We start from the raw sequence: 14,583 nt of genomic DNA, 5'->3' as shown, positions 1-14,583 counted from the left end.
ACATGCATTATGACAACACAGAACCAGTTTACGGCTGGGGACGATAAATACCGGACAATCACATAAAATTCTAGTCATCTTAGTGATAAAATAACGACGGAATTTAGCAGAACTTAGAAAGATGAGGTTAGGTTAGGTGGCAGGTGTGTTTGGTGAGGTAAGGTGGCAGGTGTGTTTGGTGGAGGTAAGTGACAGTGCTTGGTGGGAGGTAAGGTGGCAGGTGTGTTTGGTGGGAGGTAAGGTGGCAGGTGTGTTGGGTGGGAGGTAAGGTGGCAGGTGTGTTTGGTGGGAGGTAAGGTGGCAGGTGTGTTGGGTGGGAGGTAAGGTGACAGGGCAGGTGTGTTGGGTGTAAGGTAAGGTGGCAGGCAGGTGTGTTGGGTGTAAGGTAAGGTGGCAGTGCAGGTGTGTTGGGTGTAAGGTAAAGGCAGGGCAGGTGTGTTGGGTGTAAGGTAAGGTGGCAGGGCAGGTGTTGGGTGTAAGGTAAGGTGGCAGGGCAGGTGTGTTGGGTGTGAAGGTGGCAGGGCAGGTGGGTTGGGTGTGAGGTAAAGGTGGCAGGGCAGGTGTGTTGGGTGTAAGGTAAAGGTGGCAGGGCAGGTGTGTTGGGTGTAAGGTAAGGTGGCAGGGGCAGGTGTGTTGGGTGTAAGGTAAGGTGGCAGGGCAGGTGTTGGGTGTAAGGTAAGGTGGCAGCAGGTGTGTTGGGTGTAAGGTAAGGTGGCAGGGCAGGTGTTGGGTGAAGGTAAGGTGGCAGGGCAGGTGGGTTGGGTGAAGGTAAGGCAGTGCAGGTGTTGGGTGTAAGGCAAAGGTGGCAGGGCAGGTGTGTTGATGTAAGGTAAGGTGGCAGGGCAGGTGTGTTGGGTGTAAGGTGGTGGCAGGGCAGGTGTGTGGTGTAAGGCAAGGTGGCAGGCAGGTGTGTTGGGTGTAAGGTAAGGTGGCAGCAGGTGTGTTGGTTATGAGTGTACCTCCAGAGGCCTGCCAACGTGGTCACTCTACCATCAGCTTGCCTCTGCATCAATACACCAAAATACTATACAAGGCCACTGTGTTGTTGGGGGGAGAGGGGGGTTACCTGGTGGGGGGTGAGGGAGTTACCTAGTGGGGGTTACCTGGTGGTGGGGGCTACTCGGTGGTGGGTGAGCGGAGTTACCTAGTGGGGGGTACCTGGTGGTGGGTGAGCGGAGTTACCTGGTGGGTACCTGGGGTGGGTGAGCGAGTTACCTGGTGGGGGGGTAGTGAGTTACCTGGAGGGGTGAGGGGAGTTACCTGGTGAGGGGTGAGGGAGAGTAAGGAGTAGACTTACGTCTTAGAGTGAAATTTACGACCTGCAATTTGAAAGACATAACACTGTACCATTACAAGGCTCACGACTCCCTATAGATATGTTGTAGTTTCTATGCCTTAGGGGAGGGGGGAGGGGGAGGGGAAGGGGGGCTTACCATCCCGGAAGAGCTTTACTGTGCCGTAAGCGGGACTCGTGGCACCGGAACTGAGACCAACTCACTAGAACTTAAAACCTCTGGGGACGAACTAAACAATACCGAACGGAACTTAATGCATCGGAACTATACTGGAAACCTGGGTTGGAACTTAAGATCCTGTGGGGGAAGAACTTATCGGAAGTGCAGTGGAACTTGGTAGGAACTTTAGAATCTCTGGCCAAAAAAAATCATAATACTGAGTGGAACTTAATGCACCGGAACTGTAATGGAACTTGAGCGGAACTTAAGAACCTGTGGTGAAGAACTTACAACAGAACTTACGAAACATTGGCGTGACCCACAACACCCAGGCAGCCGGCGGTTACCACGCCACACACAACTGCTACCAAGAAATAAATTGTTTTTCATGGTATAACACCTGAGTATGGCTGGCACAAGATGGCGCCTCCTCACTGTTTACAATCTAGAGACGAGTATCCTGGTAACTCCCTCTGCCTGACCACCTGCCTATACGTTTATGGGTTTATCTCAATGCATCGTATAAAAAACAACACACAAAAACAAGTGCTACGCCCTCCATGATACAAGCCACACAAACACCTCAGTTGATATAAAGACAAAGGAATATTAAAACACACACACACACACACACACACACACACACACACACACACACACACACACACACACACACACACACACACACACACACACACACACACACACACACACACACACACACACACCATAATGTATGTTACTGTAGCATTTCCTCATTACATCATCGTAAATCAAATATGAAATTATATCCTAGATCTTATTTCATCATAAAGTCTAAATCAATTTATATATATTTTACCCTATAATCTATATAAATAAACTGATATATTCCCTATATCAACGTTATACTAGAAGGAACTCTGCCAACAGCTCTGATAGCATGGGGCGGCTTATATACGGTACAATACGGCTTTATGCAGTACAATACGGTACAATACGGCTTATATACGGTACAATACGGCTATATACGGTACAATACGGTAAATACGGCTTATAGGTACAATGGATAGTTATAGAATAGTTTTATCGTACAATACGGTACAATACGGCTTATATACGGTAACGGTACAATACGCTTATATACGGTACAATACGGTACAATACGGCTTATATACGGTACAATACGGTACAATACGGCTTATATACGGTACAATACGGTACAATACGGCTTATATACGGTACAATACGGTACAATACGGCTTATATACGGTACAATACGGTACAATACGGCTTATATACGGTACAATACGGCTTATATACGGTACAATACGGTATATACTCCCATGTAACTGTTAGCTCCATTCACCTACACGGAAACTGACTCATTACCTCTCGCTACACTCCCACAAGCTTCCTCACCACCACAGTGTAACACGGAGTTAAAATTCGTCATAGATTCTCAAGGTGGTGTACTGGAGGAGAGTTAGGTTAGGTGTGTGTTTGTCTAATTAACCTAAGAGCACAGGTGAGGTGACAGGTGTGTTGGTTATGTGAGGTGACAGGTGTGTTGGTTATGTGAGGTGACAGGTGTGTTGGTGAAGTGAGGTGACAGGTGTGTTGGTGAAGTGAGGTGACAGGTGTGTTGGTTGTGAGATGAGGTGACAGGTGTGTTGGTTGTGAGATGAGCTGGCAGGTGTGTTGGTTGTGAGATGAGGTGACAGGTGTGTTGGTTGTGAGATGAGCTGGCAGGTGTGTTGGTTGTGAGATGAGCTGGCAGGTGTTGTGTGAGATGAGGTGACAGGTGTGTTGGTTGTGAGATGAGCTGGCAGGTGTGTTGGTTGTGAGATGAGGTGACAGGTGTGTTGGTTGTGAGATGAGGGTGTGTTGGTTGTGAGATGAGGTGACAGGTGTGTTGATTGTGAGATGAGCTGGTAGGTGTGTTGGTTGGAGATGAGGTGACAGGTGTGTTGGTTGTGAGATGAGGTGACAGGTGTGTTGATTGTGAGGTGGTAGGTGGCAGGTATGGAGGACATAACCAATATATATAAACCTTACTCCAGTAGTTGTTCTATAACCCGGAACTTCAACTATTCCTGTTATTAAATCCGGGTGATGAACTTGATCAACAGGACAGTAAGGTGTTTGTAGCCCCCACTCAACCCTTTATATCACAGGTAATTACTTCTTCAATGGACAGGTGACTTCTGAAGAAACATGTATGGTATCACCTTCAAACAATGCTCGTCTTTTCCTTGCTGTATGTAATCTAATCTAACCTAACCTAACTTAACCTAACCTAACCTAACCTAACTTAATCTAATCTAACCTAACTTAACTTAATCTAACCTAACTTAACCTAATCTAACCTTGGCCGCTGCCCCGTGATAGTCGTGGCCCCAGCATTACCATAAGAATACAGTGGCAGGTGTTCCCTTGACTCTCTACAATGGCTCTCTGGTCTCAACCTCCCTTCAACATGCCCCATTCTTCCTCCTCCTCTTCCTCTTCTTCCTCCTCCTCTTCCTCTTCTTATTCCTCCTCTTCGTCTTCTTACTCCTCCTCTTACTCCTCCTCTTCCTTCTCCTTCGTGGCTTACTCCACTACGTTCCTTCCTCTCTTTGCTTTGCCACTCCTCCAATTCTCTCCATGGTCATCCACGTTTCATACATTTATACCCTGAATCCATCTCTATCCTCACTCATCCATCCATCCCTCTAATTCCATCCTTACCCCAGGTACCGCATTCCATCTTCCATACATCTTTCACTCTATACTTTAATCCTCCATCGCTACATTCCTTTTCCATGATTCCTCTTTCATTCCCTACCCCACGTCCCCTCTGTACATCAACCCTCCCCTCTTCCCTATGTCCCTTCCGTATACCTCCAATTATTATCTTCTATTCTCCACATTCCTTTCATCTCCATGCATCCTCCTCCATTCTAATCCCCACGGCCCAAACCCACTCTCTCCCTCCTCCGTATCACCAACGTCTACAGCTCTAGTTGCATTTTACGCGGTGGTTTTCATCAACCAGTAACATTGGGAGGGAGGGGACTGTATCGCGGAAAGAGGGAGGGACTGTATCGCGGAGGGAGGACTGTCATGGGAGGAGGGAGGGACTGTATCGCGGAGGGAGGGAGGGACTGTATCGCGGAGGAAGAAGGAACTGTATCGCGGAGGGAGGGACAGTATCGCGGGAGGAGGGAAGGAATGTATCGCGGAGAAGGGAGGACTGTATTGCGGAGAAGGGGAAGGAATGTATCGCGGGAGAAGGGAGGGACTGTATCGCGGAGGAGGAAGGACTGTGTTGCGGAGGGAGGGAGGGAGGGACTGTATCGCGGAGGAAGGAGGGACTGTATCGCGGAGGTGAAAATATCCCGTGGCACTGCTACCAACGTCTGTCTTCTACCCAGTGAACCCGGCTCTCTCTCTCTCTCTCTCTCTCTCTTTCCTCTCGCTCTCTCTCATCATCCTCATCTCCACCCCTCACAGATAACAGCATCCCTCACCCTAACTATCCTACCCATTCTCCTCCTTATCCCTACCCACACCCTTGACGTGCTCCAATCCCTTCAACACCCTCCTCCCCACGTGTCCCATTCCGGCCCCTCCTGACTTGCCCCCGGCCCTAACTCACCCTAACCCTGAACTTGACTTTAGCTCCTAAATGGAAATCACCGTCGATTATCTGAAATTGTAGGGTGTCTGGTGCTGGCCTGTCCATCTGCCCGTCCCAATGCTGGTCCGTTCCACAGCTGGTTCATTCCACAGTTGGTTCGTCTCACAGCTAGTTCCTCACAGCTGGTGCATTCCACGGTTGGTTCGTCTCACAGCTGGTTCGTCTCACAGCTAGTTCCTCACAGCTGGTTCGTCTCACAACTAGTTCCTCACAGCTGGTTCGTCCCACAGCTGGTTCGTCTCATAACTGGTTCGTTCCACAGCTGGTCCATCCCCCGACTGCCCTACCAGCCCACCCGTTTCTCTTCTACAGCTGGCTCCTCCTCCAGCTGGGTAGGTCATCGGGTCCGTCCATCTGGCAGGGACTTAACTCAACCTTACCTTCCGTCCCCAGTCCATAAGTTATAATTAACACTCTAACAAAGCGAGGCAACCTAGTTAACGAGTCTATACCTGTAAATTAACACAGGGGTACGCTCATTACCTGTGAGTTAACATGGGGGAGCGTTCATTAAACAACAACAACAACAACAACAAAACACACACACACACACACACACACACACACACACACACACACGCACACACACACACACACACACACACACACAAGAACGGTAGGTTTATTGCAGTGCCTTAAATTTTTTGTTTACCTTCGCTTCTTCTAGAGAAAGTAGAAATCTGTGGTCGTTGCTCAGTGACCCTGGTAGCTGTATCACCCAAACAACAACCACAACAACAACAACAACAACAACAACAACAACAACAACAACACGTACAAATATTTAACACAGACAAAATTCCTAAGAAAAATGTTTTGACGTCTTCAGTACAATGGAAGGAAGAGGTGCTTTATTTTCAACTGGTGGATGAGTGGGTAGCATAAAGACTCAAGCCAGCCAGCCAACCATTAGCCGTCTAAACAATACCAAATAAAACTCAAGGAAATTATAAACTAAAGGCTGTAATATTTGTTCAGGAGAAAAAAAAATGAATTCTGGGATAAATATAATTGAGGAAATAAAAATAACCGGTGATAGAAGAAATAATCATCACTTAACAAAACACACAGAGATTTTTCCTCCCATTGTAAACTCGACTCCAACACCCATACCAGATTCTTCAGGGAAAATAAACACGTGATTGACTTTGTTGGGCTATCATTGGTCGAATCACTTTAAGCGTTTACCATTGTCTGTATACCTGCACTGTTTCTGATCATACTAAATCAATGAGAACTTAGATACATATATACAGGTGTACATACAGTATTTACCTAGAGTATAACCTGTGGTAGGTGGTCCAGCATAACCTACTTTAAGAGTTGAGTCTGATTGGAAAGAGAACATCTGAGTTAACCTGAGGAGAAGGAGAGATAAAGAGATATTTAGCCTAAGAGATAGAGGAAGAGGGAGGGCAGGCGCTGGTTGACGTGTGGGAAATTCGATGTCTTTAACAAGTTTAGTGTGTGTGTGGGGTGTGTGTGGGTGTGGTGTGTGTGTGTGTGTGTGTGTGTCAAAACAAAGACATTCATACATACCAGCACAAGAAGAAAAACCCACAAAATACATAGACAAAAAAATTATATAGTTTGGTCGTGAGTGAAAGATTTCAATGCCGAGGTAACAATGCATCCAAATACTTTCCCGTGTGTGTGTGTGTGTGTGTGTGTGTGTGTGTGTGTGTGTGTGTGTAGGATCCACCCTCCCTATTGTTGTCTCTGACCTACTTCTTCCATAACTCCTACAGAACCTATTTCTGAAACATTTCAATTCCTATCATGATCGTGGGATAATTATACCCGTTTTACGATACTCTCTCTCTCTCTCTCACACACACATCTCTAAGAAAAGCTGAATCTGTTCCTGTCGCCCAGAATGACAGCTAAATCGGCCACAGACACAATATTCGGTTCCCTCGTGCCTGCCTGGGCTACAGTGGCGGTCGGTATAGTGGGACCAGTGTTCTTATTGGAACATATTGTCAAGGTAACGCGAAATAACCGTTATATCCGTTACTCTTATAAACATCAATGTTAATTTATTTTTTATTATTTAAATATACGTTAACGAGTTTTTTACCTCATATTCGATTTAAATTTGTGTATTGTCTTGAACTTTAATAATTACGAAATATATAGTTATCAATGCATCCTCTGTCAAAATAAAGAACTGAAGGATTTATTTTCACTGACATTTTATCAAAGCCAAACTCATGAAGAAATAAATATCACATTTTGAAACTTAAACAAAGACATGAAATAATATCTACTCTCCACACACACACACACACACACACACACACACAATTACACCACGGTCACAAACTGATGACCAGCCGACGACCCACACACAGCCTAGTGACCCTTCCTTCTGCTTGGGTAACTGTCATGGGTGGTTGGGTACAAGTGTGGTGGTTGGGTATAAGTAGGATTGTTTAAATTCGTAAAAAAGTAGGAAAGTAACGTACGTGTGTGTGTGTGTGTGTGTGTGTGTGTGTGTGTGTACTGGCCGCTACCTCTTGTAAGCTTTCTCGGGAGTGAAGGATTTATGACTCCCTGGTGTGTAGTTAGGCAAGGCCCTCAACTACGCCCACACAGCCACCCCCCCACCATGCCCGCCCACACAGCCAACCCCCCTGCCCCCCTCTTTCAGTTCCATTTACCCGTCTGCTTATCTGCCTTTCTGCTTTCCATCTACCTGTCTGCTCTCCCGCTTCTCATGTACTTACCTGTCTACCTGCTTCCCGTTTACCTGCTTCCCATCTACCAGTTCGTCTGCTCCACGCCCATCCGCCCACTTCCCTCACCTGCCAGTCCGTTCGCCTTGCCGTCAGTCTGCCTGCCACGAGCCCACCCACCCAAACTGCCAGCCTGTCAGCCCACCCATCCGCCGCCCACAGCCTCAGAGGGAGATAATCTATTGAAGGTGTCTCCCGCTGGGCTTATCTCAGTCCTCCATCCTGATCTTGTGGGAGATAACTTGTCCTTTTCTCTATTTCTAATTCATTTTCTATATTCCACGCAAGAAAATTATCTCTCTCTTTCCATCTCTTTCTCTCTCTGTCTCGCTCTCTCTATCTCTCGCTCTCTCTATCTCTTTATCTCTTTTACCTCTCTATCTCTTTATCAATATCTCTTTATCTCTCTCTCCTTCGTGACATTTTTCTTTATTCTTATTAATAAATAATTAACAGTTTTCTACCTTAAGCCACAACACAACCAAACGTCTCATTTTCTTTCGGATCATTTATTTGTTTTCTTCAGGTTTTTCCAGTGTAAGGTTAGGTTAGGTTTAGGTTAGGTTAGGTTAGACAATGACTTTTGTTCCTGTTACTTTTTTTCCTGTGAGTTTTTTCCTACGTTTCCTGAGTGGCCATTGATAAGAGCGGTTAGTGGGGAGCCCCAGTACACGTTCATCTGTGTAGAGTAGAGTGTGTGTGTGTGTGTGTGTGTGTGTGTGTGTGTGTGTGCATGCGCGTGCGCGTGTGTGAGGAAGGAAGGAAGGAACTATATTTGATCAGGATGGAAGGAGGAGATGGTGACAACAGCTGGGGACCTGCAGGAGTCTCCGGCCTGAGGCTGTGGTGGGGAAGGTTACGGCAGTTGAGACGGTCACAATGTTTATATGTAGTGTGGCCAGGACTCAGTGTTCTGGTGTCTCATCCTCCTCGCCTCTTGTCAGCTTACTGGCCAATGGAATGATGGTACACTATCTACACTACACTACACTTGGTACACTATCAACACTACACTACAAATGGTACACTATCTACACTACACTACACATGGTACACTATCTACACTACACTACACACACATACTGAGCATTGGGGAACTCCCCTTGTGACGTTGCTCCAATGAACTTAGTGCCGTTAATGCTCACTCACTGTTTCCTGTCCTGTAACCACGCCCTAATCCATTTAAGGGTGTTACCTTTGATGCCATGTCCTTCTACCTTCTAATTAGTCTTTCGTGGGGACTCTGTCGAAGGCTTTGCTAAAGTCGAGATATACCACATCATAATTGGCCCCTCGTCCGCCGATTCGAAAACTGATGAAAAGAATGTTAATAGATTAGTTAGACAAGAACGTCCGCTTGTAGGGCCATGCTGGGAATCATTGATCAATCGGTGCCCAGGTGATTTCGAATAGAGTTTGAAATGATTGCTTCCATAAATTTGCCTATTATTGATGTTAGACTGATTGGTAGTTAGAGGATAGTGATCTATCCCCTTCTTGAAAATCGGTATTACATTCGCTATCCTCCAGGATTTTGGTACTACATCTGTCTTTAAGGACATGTTAAACAACTTTGCTCAGGGCATACTAAGCTCTTCCTTACATTCCTTTAATACTCTGGCAAATATCTCATCGACCAGGTGACTCATTAGGGCTTCAGTTTGTCTATTTGCTTATTAACATCGTTACTAGTCACTACTATCTCACTTAATTTGTTTTCTTCATTATCTCTAAATAGAGTCGGTGCCTCGGGTATCATGTTTAAATTTTCGTGGTGAAAACTGATGAAAAATATTTATTCAGATTATTGCTCATTTCTCCGTCGTTATCAGTAGCTCTTCCGCGTATCTCACCGTATTGGTCCAATCTTTTCTCGTGTTTTAGTTTGATACATTTGGCAGAATCCTTTGGGGTTTGTCTTCCCCTTTGCTATCCTTACCGCATTATTCCTCTTGGCTTTCCTTATCTCGGTTTTAACCCTACTCACCAATATCTTAAATAAAGTTCTTATAATATCCGAGCAGGATAGGATTCGGAGCAACGGATTTAAGTTGGATAAGTTTAGGTTTAGGAGGGAGATAGGAAGGAACTGGTTCACAAATAGGGTGGTGGACGAGTGGAACAAGCTTAGCAACTTTGTAGTAAGTGCTGGAACGCTGGAAAGTTTCAAAAGGAGGCTGGATAGATTCATGGATGATAGAGTGGTAGCAACTCTCGACAGGAGCTGCCATGCACATGCCAAACGGCCTATTGCAGACTCCTTATTTTCTTATGTTCTTATGTATTAGGTGCTGCTGCGACAGGTCTCCGGCAAGTTAAAATAAAAAAAAACATAACAGGAGTTTCAACGTCTAAGGCGCAGCATCACGTGCACGACATGCTGAGGACTAGTCATGGTAGCAGTAATGGGCGTCACCAGCAGTAGCGTCGTAAAGGTACGGTTTATAGTTACCCTGGATATTAAGATTCACCCCGTGTTCGTGGACCCTACCTGTACAAACCCTGTACCCAGTTGGGAAGGTCAAAAACCATTCAGTCGAACTACTGACCTTTAATCTTGGACGGGTAAGACCACGTGTTATGACAGAATTTTTAACATCTGCCTCAGTCTCCAGCTTTACAACAGTCTGGGTGAAGAAGGAGGGAGGGGGAGGAGGGGTACGGAGAGGGGACGAGAGGTTAGGTAGGGGAGGGACTATAATCAAACCCAGTGGCCAGGTAACACACACCTGTAGGTCACCTCCGACATACCCAGGAGACACCTGATCCCCCACACAGGAACCGCCACACCACCTGAGCTGACACCCTCTTCGTCTATCAGACACCCCCCGTCTACCAGACCCGCCACACCACCTGAGCTGACACCCATCGCCAACCACACCCGCCACACCACCTGAGCGATGAACCTCGCCTACCACAATCACCACACCAGTTAAGGACGAGGGTTGGGAAAAGTCGGCCTCATTGTCATTAAAAAAACAGACATACCTTTTATACACAAAGGACAATGTGAAGAAACTGCCAAGTACACGTACACTGTATATATGGTGATACAGATTAGGTTAGGTTAGGTTAGGTGATAACCGTGGTAACATTATGAGATGTACTTATTACTACCATGCTATTGTACCATTCCCAGATGATACTAAATGTTACATAATACTTCCTTGAGATAAATGTATAGTATATATCAGGTGCCTACAAGAGCTCAGGTTCTCAACTGTCTCAGCCATGTTAATATTGTTATTATTATCCACTCAGTATCTGTGTTTTTCTCAATAAAATGTTTCAATTACAATTACAATTACTCACCGTTTGCCTCCTGGTAACATCCTCGCCTCGATCGTTGCTTCCCTCGCGTTGCTGTAAAGAACAAATAATGACATTACTTGTGTGTCCTGGTCATATACTGAGGTCTATCAAATCACGAGGACCAGTTAAACCCACCTCAAACCTCAGATTCCCACGAGAGAGACACACACACACACCCACACACACACACACACACACACACACACACACACACACACACACACCATGACTCAAATTCTACAGTGGTTCCATAGTAGCAAAAGTCTTCACGTAAGGGGAGGGTGGGTGTAGAAGGAGGGTGTAGGTGTAGAGGGAGGGTGTAGGTGTAGAGGGAGGGTGTAGGTGAGAGGGAGGGTGAGGTGTAGAGGGAGGGTGTAGGTGTAGAGGGGAGGGGTGTAGGTGGGGAGGGTAGGTGTAGGGAGGGTGTAGGTGTAGAGGGAGGGTGTAGGTGAGGGGAGGGTGTGGTGTAGAGGGGAGGGTGTAGGTGTAGAGGGAGGGTGTAGGGTGTGAGGGGAGGGTGTAGGTGTAGAGGGAGGGTGTGGGGTGTGTAGGGGGAGGTGTAGGTGTAGAGGGAGGTGGTGTAGAGGGAGGTGTAGGTGTAGAGGGAGGTGTAGGTGTAGAGGGAGGGTGTGGGTAGAGGGAGGGTGTAGGTGTAGAGGGGAGGGTGTAGGTGTAGAGGGAGGGTGTAGGTGTGGGGTGTGGAGGGGAGGTGTAGGTGTAGAGGGAGGGTGTAGGTGTAGAGGGAGGTGTAGGGTAGAGGGGAGGGTGTAGGTGTAGAGGGAGGTGTAGGTAGAGGGAGGGTGGTGGGTGGGTAGAGGGGAGGGTGTAGGTGTAGAGGGAGGGTGTAGGTGAGAGGGAGGGTGTAGGTGTAGAGGGGTGGTAGGTGTAGAGGGAGGGGTGGTGGGTGTAGAGGGGAGGGTGTAGGTGTAGAGGGGAGGGTGTGGGTGTAGAGGGAGGGTGTAGGGTGTAGAGGGGAGGGTGTAGGTGTAGAGGGAGGGTGTAGGTGTGAGGGAGGGTGTAGGTGGAGGGAGGGTGAGGTGTAGAGGGGAGGGTGTAGGTGTAGAGGGAGGGTGGTGTAGAGGGAGGGTGTAGGTGTAGAGGGAGGGTGTAGGTGTAGAGGGAGGGTGTAGGTGTAGAGGGGAGGGTGTAGGTGTAGAGGGGAGGTGTAGGTGTAGAGGGGAGGGTGTGGGTGTAGAGGGAGGGTGTAGGTGTAGAGGGAGGGTGTAGGTGTAGAGGGGAGGGTGTGGTGTAGAGGGAGGTGTAGGTGTAGAGGGAGGGTGTAGGTGTAGAGGGGAGGTGTAGGTGTAGAGGAGGTGTAGGTGTAGAGGGAGGGTGTAGGTGTAGAGGGGAGGGTGGTGTAGAGGGAGGAGGTGTAGAGGGAGGGTGTAGGTGTGAGGGAGGGAGTGTAGGTGTAGAGGGGAGGGTGTAGGTGAGAGGGAGGGTGTAGGTGTAGAGGGGAGGTGTAGGTGTAGAGGGGAGGGTGTAGGTGTAGAGGGGAGGGTGTAGGTGAGAGGGAGGTGTGGGTGTAGAGGGAGGGTGTAGGTGTAGAGGGAGGGTGTAGGTGTAGAGGGGAGGGTGTAGGTGTAGAGGGAGGGGTGGTGGGTGTAGAGGGAGGGTGTAGGTGTAGAGGGGAGGGTGTAGTGGGAGGGGAGGTGAGGGTGAGGAGGAGGGTGTAGGTGAGAGGGAGGGTGGGTGTAGAGGGGAGGGTGTAGGTAGAGGGAGGTGTAGGTGAGGGAGGGTGAGGTGTAGAGTGGGGAGGTGTAGGTGTAGAGGGAGGGTGTAGGTGTAGAGGGGAGGGTGTAGTGTAGAGGGAGGGTGTGGGTGTAGAGGGGAGGGTGTAGGTGTAGAGGGGAGGGTGTGGGTGAGGGGAGGGTGTAGGTGAGAGGGGAGGGTAGGTGTAGAGGGAGGGTGTAGGTGTAGAGGGAGGGTGTAGGTGTAGAGGGAGGGTGTAGGTGTAGAGGGAGGGTGTGGGTGAGGGGAGGGTGTAGGTGTAGAGGGAGGGTGTAGGTGTAGAGGGAGGTGTAGGTGTAGAGGAGGGTGTAGGTGTAGAGAGGAGGGTGTAGGTGTAGAGGGGAGGGTGTAGGTAGAGGGGAGGGTGTAGGTGTAGCGTCATGTGTATACACACACCTCACAAGGGCCGCCCATCCTCTGTGTGTGTGTGTGTGTTACCGGGCGTGTGTCGGTATGTGGTGCAGGTGTGTGTGTGTGTGTGTGTGTGTGTGTGTGTGTGTGTGTGTGTGTGTGTGTGTGTGTGTGTGTCTTACCGGGCGTGTGTCGGTATGTGTGCGTGCAGGTGTGTGTGTGCTCTGATGGAACACAAGAGGCATTATCTTCAGTACAATGAGTGACTGACCAGGTGGGAAGGGGGGGGACGTCTACCAGTCCAGACAGACAGAGACAGACAGACACACCCAAGGTTCAGGTGATCTTCCTCCGACATATATCATAAACTCATTCAGGAAGGGGAGACGGTCAGGTGTCCCCAGGCAATAATAAAGGGGGATTCTAACCTAACCTGTGGCAGTGTGGTCCCTAGGGGTAAGAGGGCCAGAGAGGGTGGCAGAGAAAGGGGTGGCAGAGAAGGGAGGGAATGAGGGGTGGCGGTGGCAGAGAAAGGGTGGCAAGAAGGAGGGGGTGAGGGGTGGGGGTGGGCAGAGAGGTGTAACAGAGAAAGGGAGGGTGTGAAGGGTAGCAGACAAGGGTGGCAGAGAGGGGTGGGGATGAGGGTGGTAGAAAGGGGTAACAGATAAAGGGTGGCAGAGAAGGAGGGGTGAGGTGGCAAAGAGGGTGGCAGAGAAGGGGTAACAGAGAAGGGGTAACAGAGAGGGGGTAACAAAGAGGGGTGGCAGAGAGGGAGGGGTGAGGAGGCCGAGTACAAGGCCATGGGACAACAAACGAGGTGGTTAACTAAGACTAAATAGCTCTGGGCGGGTCACGGACAGGTCACTGGGTGGTGGGTCCTGAACTACCGTATCTCCTCCTGCCATCACATCTTGGACGCCGTTTGTCTTGATAAGAGGAGGAAGTAACCCGAGGGTGAACCTAACCTAACCCTAAGATTAACTTTCTACAGGGTACGCTAGTGTCACTCACCTAACCTAACCAAACCTAACCCTTTGGATGCCATCTTCGTATAACCAAAAGATCCCCCGTCGAGCACCCTATTTTACCTGAAGATTAACCACCTTAAAGCTAGCCTAATACCTAACCCCTAGGTAGCGTTAGGGTAGTTAATCTTCAGGTAGAATAAGCTGGCTGGGAGGGGGGGTAATCTCCAGATGATCCCTCTCCTGTAATATCCATATCATTAAATCAAATTCCTTTGTTTTGACTTTATCAAATAACGATGGTGTAAGTGGGAATAAAAACAATACTGCATTCCTTAAAACCCCAATAAAAAGATTAAATTCCTTTC

The 14,583-nt window shown here is 48.2% G+C and overlaps 1 protein-coding gene across 12 annotated transcripts in view; it reads right to left on the bottom strand.

Moving 5' to 3' along the window:
• The window catches only part of LOC121854184, a 246,229-nt gene that overhangs the window by 161,760 nt on the left and 69,886 nt on the right, over positions 1-14,583 (bottom strand). For all 12 annotated transcript variants that reach the window (XR_006086504.1, XR_006086503.1, XM_042348653.1 and 9 more), the window contains one exon: positions 11,169-11,219. Coding sequence is in view for 10 of the 12 variants with exons in the window: in XM_042348653.1 (XP_042204587.1) it covers positions 11,169-11,219 (51 nt within the window). In the remaining 2 variants the exon portion in view is untranslated. The remainder of the gene's footprint in view (positions 1-11,168; positions 11,220-14,583) is intronic.

This window comes from Homarus americanus, unplaced genomic scaffold (assembly GCF_018991925.1).
Source record: "Homarus americanus isolate GMGI-L3 unplaced genomic scaffold, GMGI_Hamer_2.0 scaffold46577, whole genome shotgun sequence".
NCBI lineage: Eukaryota > Metazoa > Arthropoda > Malacostraca > Decapoda > Nephropidae > Homarus > Homarus americanus.
This window is presented reverse-complemented; position numbering and strand designations above follow the sequence as displayed.